The sequence below is a fragment of the Corvus brachyrhynchos genome, unplaced genomic scaffold (assembly GCF_000691975.1).
Source record: "Corvus brachyrhynchos isolate BGI_N302 unplaced genomic scaffold, ASM69197v1 scaffold93, whole genome shotgun sequence".
Classification (NCBI taxonomy): domain Eukaryota; kingdom Metazoa; phylum Chordata; class Aves; order Passeriformes; family Corvidae; genus Corvus; species Corvus brachyrhynchos.
The window spans coordinates 35,530-47,537 of NW_008237273.1; the positions used below are offsets into that span (position 1 = coordinate 35,530).

The following is a 12,008-nucleotide window of genomic DNA, read 5'->3' on the forward strand; positions in this document are numbered from 1 at the left end:
AGAATCTTTTCAAGTTTAAGATAAATGTCCATATGCGGCTCTGAGAGCCAAGAGTCTTTCCACAGTTCCTCCATAGTTTAGAGATGGAACAGCAGAACAAAAACAAGAAGAGAAATCCAAAGTTTACTCACAAATCAGTCACTGTAGGGATCAGGGATTGTTCTGCCCGCATTACCCACCATTTGCTACAGTGGGGATACTGTAACACGCGTGTATCAGACAGCATGGCCTGTGGAAAAGAAATATATATGGACCGATTCTTTGTAGATGTTTCAGAGAGATGTTTATTTCTCCAGCCACGTGGCCGGGGCTCTGCCGAGGAACTGCTCAATCCCGGGACCCGAGGGTCCTTGCCCGCGCAGGGGAACACAAAACAACCAATGGGGAATGAGGCTGAGCAGGGGCAGGGAAACCCCGTGTCTCCCCTCAGGGCCCCTCTCCCAGGACCCCATGGCAGGGGGAGGGCCCCAACAACTCCCCTCATTGATTTGGCTCATCGTTATCAATGGTGCTTATTTCTGTGTATTTATTTGTACTGCACATGGCTACTGAATAGTACCTGCTAAGGTTAGCAGAATTTCCATATTGCTCTGTAAAAATGAAATAAATGAGATAAAAGAAGGTACCCCCATTGACTTACAATGTAAAAATAGTGCCTTATTCACTAAAGAGGGAAGCAGGTTAAAGTACAAGTATGAATAAATCAAGTTGGATTTTTAAAATGTGTTGTAACTGAACTGTGGCTGAGTTTCCTTACACTTAAAAGGCCTTGAATTTAACACAAGCAAATATGTTAATGTGTTCTGACTGTGCTGTGGTTCTTGTGTGGCTGCAAGGTTTAGCTTCTCCCTCCCACTGCCTCCCCTTAAGGATATAGCTGGAAGTCTGATAAAGTCAACAAAAAAGATTCCCATTGACCTTAATACAGTTTGTGGGCCGACCATTAGAGAACACATAATACTGCATTCTCAGGTGACAGACACAGATAACTGCATTGATGTTTGCATACAAATTAAAGAGTAGCAATATAGCAGACCAGTCTTGAGAATTCAACATTATCCCATATTTTTCCCTTCCACAACCAAATGAAGATCTGATGGGAGAACCTGTACAAAATTAATACAATCTCTGTTTTAACTGCAGTGAAAAGATTTGTCATTTTCTACTGTATACACACAGGGAAATTAAACAGGTGCATGTTTGGAAGCTCATCGTACAGCTGTCAGAAAGCACTAATATATCACCCTGTCCTTATTTTTGCTGTTGTACTTCTGAACAGAATTAAATTACTAAGTATGCAATACATACTGCAGTGGCACTTTCTTACATCAGGAGTCTTTAATGTACCTTTACCCTTGTTAACTTCGGGGAACTAACTACTTAACAATTCATTCAGAACAGTAGGACTTAGTGTTAAGTCCTAGTAAGCACGGTTAGCATGTCCTTAAGTGTTATCCTGTGTTGCTGTGTTAACAGGCCTTCTGAAATGGTGCCTTTTAACAAAATAAAACTGTCTGACTGTTGTATTGTATATGTAATTTAAATTCTTGTGTTCAGATGTATCTATATTGAGTAATCTTATTAATTAGTGGCATAGGTTTTAAGAAAAAAATTTTGGGAACTTCCCTTAAAATTGTTTATTTGTCATTCTGTGTTTTCCCTGGAAGAAAACAGTGAAGTTGGTATTAGCTGCTTACTTTTTGTACACTAATCTTTGCCTGGACATCTCCAGCAGTATTAGAAAAATTCAGTGATAACTCCTGTTGTTAATGATAGTTCTAGTCAGAGAAATCTTATGTATGTGTTAGAGGTTACAGAGACAAATCTTTGAAGAAATAAGGAAGAAAATTAGTTGGAGTGCTAAATATATATTTTGGTATCTATATGTAATACTAGTGTGAAATGCACTTGTGAATTAAAAAATAATTAAGTAGAAAATATATAAACAGGGATACTGTACTCATCAGGGATCATCTGTACTTTTAATATATTTTGCAGAAAATACTCGAAGTTTTAATCATTATTAATAGTGTTACTGTACTTTGATCTTAATTTAGAAAATCCATCAGTAGTACAGTAAAATTATCAACAAAGCTGGCTATTAGATCTATTCTATGGTTGCATTACAACATCATTCCTATTATTGTCTTCATAGGGCTTTTATTATGTTATATAATACACACCAAAGTTTTTGCTTAGTTTGTTTATGGTTGTTGCAATATGCCGTACCTGCAGACAAAAAGTAATTTATCAGCAGACATACTTCATGTGTCTAGGGAATAGATGCATTTCAGAAAAAAAACTTGCCTCACACATACTCTGCAAGTTCAGGAAAAAAGTTTTGTCTTTTTCTGATTGTTCTAGGTAAAAAAAAATTAAACTTATATACAGTTGATGTGTTCTGCATATTTTACATTTTGACATGAACTGCTAAAGACCTAACTGAATATTGATGAGAAAACAATGCAGTAGTGAAAATTCATTTATTTTAGAGCAGTTAAAGCATTACAGGGAAATAGAAAGGCATTCTATTTTGAAAGTTAACTGTTTTGTAGATATTTCTCAGAAGAATGTGGTAAATATTTTACATGTAACTTAGAGTGTTTGTAAGGCAATTGACAGAAAAATGAATGAAGATAGGAAGCTTATTACCTACAATAAAATTATTTGCGTACAATTTTTTAACAGAGGTCATTGTTCTTTTTCTTAATTTCTCTTTATTCCTTGTTTTGCACAGGAAGGAGTTAGAGGAGCTACCAAATCTTTACAGACAAGACACTGAAGATACAACACAGCAGGCTGAGCTGATAAAGCAGCTACAGACTCTCAATACTGATACAGAAAAAGTGCTGCAAGACTGAGAGTATGCTCACACAGCTAAAACAACATCATATCAAAAAGTATGTTATTCTGCTTTGTGATCTTAGGGTTCATTTTAATATCCATCTGTTCAATATCAATGGAAAGAGTAATCAAAGCTCTTTGTAGTGTTGCATCCTTTAGATCTCTGGCTTTTTATTATTGCCAAAAGTAGCTGAGTATGAGAGTTTATTGGCCTAATTGCATACCAGCATATATGGCCCCTTTCATACATTGAATTGATCAGACTTAAAAATCAAGATTATATTTCATCTTAAGAAAAATAGGATTGGATTGCCAAGCATATAAATTTCTTTATCTAATCTGGTGTTAACTATGGTTTTCTTCCTCTTCTGAAGGATGGGAGCTTTCAATTACTAAATTCTCCAAACTGATGTTCATAGTTTAGGGGAAGATATTCTTTTCATTTGTAAACAAAGTATTTGTGCGAATCACAAAGAATTTTAGTGGTTTAAGATACAAAAACCTGCTCTATAAAAATTAACTGGAAAAATTATTGGTATAATATCTTTTGAAATGGTTGACTAGTTCACAAAGCTGGAACAGTATGTACATTTGCAGAACAGTTTCATATCTTTGGTGATGTCAGGGGCACTACTCAGAACTTGTTTTAGGTTTATAAAATGATGTATGTTTTTCAATCTGTAAGAAATAGAGAAGATATATTTGCTTCCTTTTTAGAAAGATTAGGAAGGAAGAAGGCAAAGAAAGAATTTGTATAAACAACTTTCACATGCCTTCTTGTATCTTGGAACTACTTTCTGGAGTTGTGTATTGCTAGTGCTTTTTCCCAAAAACTTTTTCTTCCCTTTGTCATCTTACTTAAGAGTATGCAGTTTGTAATAAAATTGTGAAGCTAGGCCTGAGTCAAACCAGAATCCGTACTGGGTTTCTAAAGATGTGTTTGGTTAGCATTTTATAGCTCATAGGGCCCAGCACATTCTTGTCTACTTGACACTGTACCATGTGATGCAGTTTGCTAAGGTAATTATAAATGTTGTGGAATACCAGCATAAAGAGCTGCTGCACATCAAAAGGAGTGGCAAAAACCCCAAACACCTAAAAAACTCTACAGTTTATTTGACTGCAGTGATGATAGATATTAAATCTCTTCTGCATTGCAATAGTAGCCCAGTCAAGCTACAGGTAGACTTTCCATCAAAGTTGTTCAGAACATGTACAAGGCAGGGGGAATTTATCCAGCTGGGGCAAGACAGAGTAAATTCTAGAATGAAAAAAAGGGAATATAGGTGTCAGGAGTTGCTAGATTTTTATTTTTCATTCTGCAGTCAATGCTTCTGAAGGTGTTAAATGGATCCTTTGAGTCACTCAAACAAAAAGGAAACCAAACCAAAAAAACAAAACCATAAAAAAACCCCAAACAAACAAAAAAACGAAAAACCCCAACAAAACAAAACAACACAACAAAAAAAAGCCCAAAAAAACCCAAACCAAAACAAGCAAACAAACAAACAAAAACCAAACCAAATTAAAAAAACAACAAAAAACCCAAACAAACAAAAACCAAAAAAAACCCCAAACAAAAACAAGCCCAAAAACCAACAAAAAAGGTGACAAAAGACAGTAGGAAGTGTCTTCACCGGTGGCTGTAAAACCATATTCTTCCAGACAAGTTCTATGACAGTACAATATGAAAGAAAATAAAACTGGATTTTCATTAGACTGTTTTAAAGCATGACAAAAATATTTATAAAAGTAATATGTAAAATGATGGGTATACTGATATAGCTATAGGGTCAAGCCGCTTCTAATCTGGATTTGGTTCAATATTCAGGATTGCTTCAGAAAGCTGTTTCACAGTTTTTAGTCAGTCTTAGGCAGGACTTAAAACTTCTACCTATCTTACCTTATAACAAGAATAATGTGGTTTAGAAGATAAGTCCTAATTTTTGATAGCTACCAAATACTTCCAACTTATAAAAGACCCTAAAATTTGCTGGTTTGGAGGTGTTGAGTTCAATATTTTTTAACATGAAGGAATAAGGTTTGCCTCTTAAACCACTAAAAGCCAACTCAGGTCTGCTAAAAAATTACTATTGTGGAACTGCTAAGTTGTCTTTTTGTAAAATATCGTACCTGAAAAAACATGGGAAAAAAAGAGAAAAAAAGGTGAAAAAAGGAGTAAGTGAAGTTTTTGAAGTCAGAGTGGAATAGATCTAATGTTTGTGGCAAGTTGAGTTGAGAGAACTTTGGAAGGGGAAAGGAATTCCTAATCATGACAGTCCTATTATGTATTTCTAATCAGAACTGTATAAAACAGCCAACTGTAATTGCTTCAAAGTTACATGGATTTTTTGAATCACAAGATAGGCAGTCCTACCAAAGTCACAGCAGGCTTTTGGAAAACTCAGCATCTCTAGAAATTGTACAAATGTCTTTCTTTTTTGCTTGAATGAGGGAGGAACAAACTATTGCAGACAAATCTGTGTTCGGTTTGTCTTCCCTCCATTAATAATATGCAGTCTGCAACAGCTAGATAAGGATGTGTCAGCTATTCCATAAATATAGTCACAAAGGAATATTTTCCTACTTCTTCAAATGGCACTGAGCCTATCAGCGTGTACATCCTATGATATATTGTCCCTTACAGCAAGATCAATGACCTCACTGTTAGTGGTCAGATAGGCACAATGTGCTATAGCTCAGGCAGTATGGTTGGCTCACATATTCAAAGTTCACGTTAGCAGGGTACCATTGAGAAAAACAGATCTTTGTGCTGATATTAATGTGTAGTATGAAACAGTAGACTGGAAAAAGAAAAAAATATTTCTGATAAATCTAAGATCATAAACTTGCATTGGATTATATGTAAATCCATCGGGCACCACAAATTCTCTTTCAAGTCTAGCTGTGGTGAGCAGCATGTAAAGATCTGTAATCTGTTTTATCAAGTTGGGTTGACTTGACATACCTTTTTCCTCTAAGTACAAATTTTAAGGATTTTGTATTCTACAATAACACCTTTACATTAGAGCTTTTATGGAAACAAATTGATGTCTACTTCATATTGCAACTGTAGTTCATATTCTCAAGGATAGAGAATATTTTTCTGAAATGTGTAGCATCTGCTTTAGTGGTCCCAAATGCTCTGGGGACTTCATTCCTATGCTGGATTTAATGAGACTCAATAGATTTGTCCTCACCAACAATTTCAAGGTGGAGAGATTTCAATCAATACTAGGGATAATAAGACAAGAAGAGATTCTGAAGTCCTTCCCAGCTTATCACAGTTTTCTGAAATTTACAATTTAAGGCCTTTGTTTTTATAATGAAGTACTTTTGCTTGATCTGATGTGGCCGTTAGGATCCATGTTAATCATACTGATTAGATGTTTTTCAGTGGAAGACTTTTCAGTGGAGTGAAAAGACCATTGTCATTCAACAGGAAATGATAATTTATGTCCTGGAACTCAGCTCTCAAATAGAGAATACTATGAATAGCGGTACCGTGCATGTCTGTGGATGAAGAAAAGGAATGCACAGTAGTTAGTCTAATTAGACTATTTAGATTTAATAATTAGAAAGCAAGTAAGAGTTTCCAGTTATGAGGCATTGCAGAAATCTGCATCAAGTGCATCAGCAAATAGTTAAAAATAGAAACGTGACAGATACATTTTCAGATGTTAATATCGTACCTGCATTTGCTTTTGCTAGTCCTTCTCATGGTGTCTTCTAGAAGTAGTTTGCTTTGCTTCAAGCCCAAGAAATTGTCATCAGAACATCAAGTTACTGTGTTTACCATAACAAGGTTAAATTTTACACTTCTCATATTTTTTGTAACTGCAGCAACCTTTAAGCATAGTTAAAAATAAATGTGTTTATGCAAGCAGTATTAAAGTCTAAAAATAAATACTAAACCTATACAGATCTGTAAATGCTAGTGATAGTGCAGGTTCCTATTCAAATTGGAATGAAAAGCCTAAGTTCTTTCTCACATGATAAGGCAGGGGAGAAACTCTATGTCCAGTCAAATATGCCGAAGCCCACATAAGTAATAAGTGTGTTGTCATTTTCATGTCTACTTTGGAAAAGTTTTGAGGAATTCAGATCTTTAGCAGATTCCCACACTTTAGTTCAAGCTCAGATACTGTTTTCTATTGTTAATAAAAAAAAAGGGTGTTAATTAAGGTAGTCTTTGTTTCTTGTATGCCAAACACCAGTACACTTGGTCACATTCTAGCAAGTAGATTTTGGCACCAGATGTTCTTATAGGTTAAAGTTGAAGAAATTCTGGGTTAGACTGAGTCTGTTAGGGTGATACTAAATTGTGCACTCACAGGCAATGATTGTCATGCTTGGAAGACCCTGTACTGATATTCTTATAGCACAGTAGTTCCTGTGTGTAATGGTGTAGAATGATATCTGCAGAATATTCAAGTATTTGGGAGGGAAAAAAGTGAATATAAATAAAGTAAAACTAAACATCATGAATGTGCTATGTATAGTCTGTCTGGACTGTTTCTTCACCTTCACCCTAGAATTTCTTCAGCCGATTTCTGCCCTTGTCCTTTTCAAGTTCTCATAAAAAGCATGGGTTGTAACATGGATTTCTGTGATGGTGTTGTAATAATTTCCATTTATGGTTTTACTGTGTCTTAATTTAGACTAACTTTTTGAAACTTACATCATTACTATATGTTCAATATTACAGTATGTTTGGGTTCATAAGCAACTGGATCTGGCACTTAGTGCTATGGTTTAGTTGACGTGATGGTTTTGGTCAAAGGTTGAACTTGATGGTCTTGGAGGTCTTTTCCAACCTTAGTGATTCTATGATTCTATTTACTCGGGTCTCTGTTTACTTTACACTTTTTTAGGGTGTGAGAATTGTGATAAAACATTTAATGTAGGAGAATACTTGTTTTATACACAGTGCATATATTACATTTTTTAGATGGATCTACCTTAGTGTTAGTTCCTCACCAGAAATTAAGAAAGGTTCCCAAATGGCCCTATTCTTGTACTTCAGTTGATATCATAGAAAAGTTCATGACAGTATCAACTAAATACCTTTTGGACCATGAAACTGAAAAATGTACCCCGGCTATTAGCTGGCGTTTAGTGCATAGGAGCAATCTAAACCTACTTTGAAATAATTCCTGTACACTTGTTAGTGTTGGTAATTATTTTCAGCTGTTTCACTCTGCAGGTTTTTTTTTTTCCAACTGTGCTTTGTTTCTGGCTAACATACCATCCAATAAATAGCATGGGTTGGTTTTTTAGTTTTACTAGGGTTTTTTGTAGTTTCTCAGCTTTTCTTGGTCTGACCTAAGACAATTTTGCCATCACACGTATGCAATATATGTCAGTATTTCCTCATCCCACCATTATTAGGCTGTGAGCAGGCATTACAGTCCCATCTTTTATTTCTGGAAGTCTTGGCTTTGGTTTGGCATTTTTTGCTTACTTGTTGGCATTATGTTTTCTGTTTCAAGTAACTCTTCAATGGTGTACCAAAAAACTGTTTTCTGATGAAATCAGGTAAATCAATACAGGAAATTGTTCGGCTAGCTGAGAAATGTGGAATACTTTATTTTTTGTATAATTCAGCTAAATTACTTACCTTTCTGACTGATGAATAATGCTCTTGTGTCATATAGACTAGATTCATTACAGTATACTGATTTCTGATATCTTTAATCTTTTCTCATTTGTTTTTAAGTATCTTCACCTGTAACAGTCTGTGCTGCCTGTCAGAGAAAGGACAGCTATAACATGTTAAGGAGAAATTCTCAAAGTACAGTCAATCAGCAATTTTTGCAGAGCACTTGTGTTTTGCTTGCTGGTGCTTTTTTTTTTCTGCTATCAAATGTCGTAAGATGTAAGGAATTACTTAAAATATATTCCTTTTTATTTTTATCTTACAAGCATAATTTTTTAAGTTTTGGGGATTAAAACGTTTACTGGGTAAATCGCATGTCCTGTTTGGATTCTAATAAGGTATAACCATTCACATATATACAGTCAAGATTCCACTGGTTTTTCTGTGAAGTTTGCTAGTTCTGAGATAAATGACATACAATATGTTCGATTTTCTTTTGACTATTCTATGCAATGTTCTGTCTCTAGTCCTCTGATCTCTGTTTTACATCTTGTTTCTCTACACCTGACTTTATTAATGGTTGACATCATGCTGTGCAATTCTGAGTATTTTGGAATGTGCTTACTCTGCAATGTGATTAAATATGGTGCCTCTCCTAAAATCGGGTCAGAAATTAGCATTAAACGCAAAATAATCCAGTGTAAATATTAAGCATTTATTTGATCTACAAAACAGAAAAAGAAAAGATGAGGAGCCACATGGAAATTTGGAAGCTGTTCCGGTTATCGGTGTTATTTTCTAACAGATAATTTCGGTTTTTAAATTTCCTGATGCTAAATTCCTTTAAAAAAGGACCTAAGTATTATCAACTAGTATTGAATAGTACATTGGTGTTGTTTAAAAATTATATAAACCTTAGTTTAAAAAGATGAATAGTGTGAATATGGTTTTTACACATAGATTTAGCTGGCTTTATGTTTGAACATGTTTTTTGTTAGTACTGTTTTCAAAGCAGGAAAGGTTGGAAAAGTTTATGCAAGTCAAAAGACAAGCTATTTGTCTTGTCCTGACAAATGCTGACTACCAAAAAAACCCATTAGCTACATTAGGGGATGTGGCTGCCAACTAGGAAAGAGCATCATATTTTTGATGTTCTCCATTCATCTTACTAGGATGCTACCTTTCAGATACTATAATTACAACCACTTAAGTACTGCTAGTCATAAAACCAGCAAATTGTCATACCAGTATGATCTAGCTAATGAGCTTATATAGTTATAGCTGGAAGTAACTGTGTCTTGATGTTCCGTTCATTTGGAAGGACATTATATAAAAATGCATGGTTTTGATAAATGAACTGTTTATGTTCCTTTGAGATACTTATTTCCATAAGAAATTGGCTAATCTTGAACTTCCACTTCTAGAGATGATGTAAGCATTCTTAAATACAAATATAAAAGAAAGATCTGATAGGCACAAAAATTTCAATGCAAGTGTTTAATGACTTGGATTCATTTGAAATATCAATCTATCTGGACTTTGAATTAATTTTGCCTGAGAGACATGATCTCTGATCTGCCTTGGAAATAGCCAAGAAGTAATTCACTTTGTCCTAAGTGGATTTTGAGAGCCCATGGGAGTAGAAAATGATAGGAAGAATGAAAGGCTGATTATTGTTTCCAAATTTCTCACAAAATATTAGGTAGTTTCCCAATCTAAAACCTGTGATCATTTTTCAAAGGCTTTAACTCCTAAGTGATATAAACAAATGAAAGGGAGAAAGAATTGTATCACTTAAATAAAAGTGACAACACGAAGAGTAAAATGAAGAGTCATTCTTGCATTCTGCTGTAACAAATACCACAAATTTTGTTAACATGCAGTCTTGCTCTGGTTGAAAGCCTGGAGTATGCCTTTTGGGAATGTATCATAATGCTCATTTTTGACTGGATTTTGATTACAGCCAAATTTCCCATCACCAACTTTACTATCCTGTATAAATTTCAGAAAGGTAATTATTATTGTGTTGGTTGCACATCAGGGGTTTCTGGAGGGAAAAAACAATGATTACCTTCTCTGAACTTGTTAGATAGCCATAATTCTGGTAATTTGTGAAATTCCGAAGTCAAACGTCATTAAGAGGAACCTTCTAGCTCATTCAACTGTCCCTTGACTGCAACATCAGAATACAATGGATTTGGAATAAAAGCTTGGTTAACAAGACACCAAAGCAGTGTGGACACCTGTTAGTTCCCCTATAAAAATTTTTAAGCAATCATTCTTAAGAAGAGAAGTTGGTTTAAGTGCAAATTAATTTCTGCCATGAAATACTGATTTCTTGAGCATGTTCAGATTAATGCCTTGCTGAAAGTTCAGCATGTGGGGCATGCTAACAGTCCGTCTACACAGTAATGTATCTTCTTCATATACTGAGCAGCTAGGAATATAATACATCAGTGTTGCATGTGTTAGAAATACATCAGTGTTGCATGTGTTTTTCCTGGATTTGAACTTTTCTTGCTGTTCAGATTATGTCTAGTCAGGCAAAACCGAGTTTTTTAGTATTGGCTTTGTTAGCAAGAGTATCTCTGTTTTCTTCCATTAAAGGTAAAAGATGCCTTTTTAAAAGATTGTAATCTTAATCTAGTCAATGTGGCGCTTGGGTTGGTGAGAACAAACTTTTGGTTCATTTCATTTGGCTATTCTGGTAATGTGTATGATGAAAAATTTCAATCTGCCTTACAGAAAATTTCTACTTACATCTTACTATGTATGCATTTAGTCATACAGTTAGTATACCATAACTATTACCCCTGTAAATAAAAAATATACCAATATATTTACTGAACTGAAGCAGTCAGTGCCTTGGCTCCTACTTTTTGTACGTGTGCAGACACCAAAGACAATGTCACCAAAGAGGTGTTACTTGATCAAAGAACAGTAATTAACAGGCATGTAAAAGTTTCCATTTGTAACTAGCATTTGACAGGTATGTGTGTTCTACCTAATGCAGAATTCACTTGTGCTTTTATAGCAGTATCATAATTTCTGATTATGAAGTTTTTAAAACTAGTCAGAATAGAAAATATCAGTAAAACAATGGAAGTACATAGACTGCACATAGATGGAACTTAAGATTATTAGACAGAAAAAAAGCAGATTTTTGACTAAAATAAAAAGTTAGATTCATATGAGAAATACATAAAGAAAATATTTCAAAACTGCACCATTGTTGCCTTGCAAAAGTCCATCAAGATGTATTTTCAGAGTATGACTTACTGGTTTTTAACATTAGTTTTTCAGTGATTTCAGTTTATTAGGCTTATGTAGTAGAGTCTTTAAAATACTGAATTTGGCTGAAATATAAATGGTAAAAGAACTTAGCTGGACAGGGTAACTCTAGTTTATTTTGGCAGTTCTAGATTTAGTCCAATATACTTATATTGCAATGTGAATATTTGAAGTCTATGTTTGAGCTTAATTTTCTGTCTTGGTTGTGATACAGCATAAAAAAAGGCAGATATCCCATTGTAAGTGTGGTGCTGTAAATTCCATTTTACAGTTT

General features: G+C 34.6%; 1 protein-coding gene across 1 annotated transcript in view; it reads left to right on the forward strand.

Annotated features, from left to right (window-relative positions):
- The window catches only part of CNTLN (centlein), a gene marked incomplete at its 5' end in the record, with an annotated part of 154,931 nt that overhangs the window by 25,316 nt on the left and 117,607 nt on the right, over positions 1 to 12,008 (forward strand). The window contains 1 exon segment of the mRNA XM_017730583.1: positions 2,738 to 2,917. Within this exon segment, the coding sequence (XP_017586072.1) occupies positions 2,738 to 2,917 (180 nt within the window).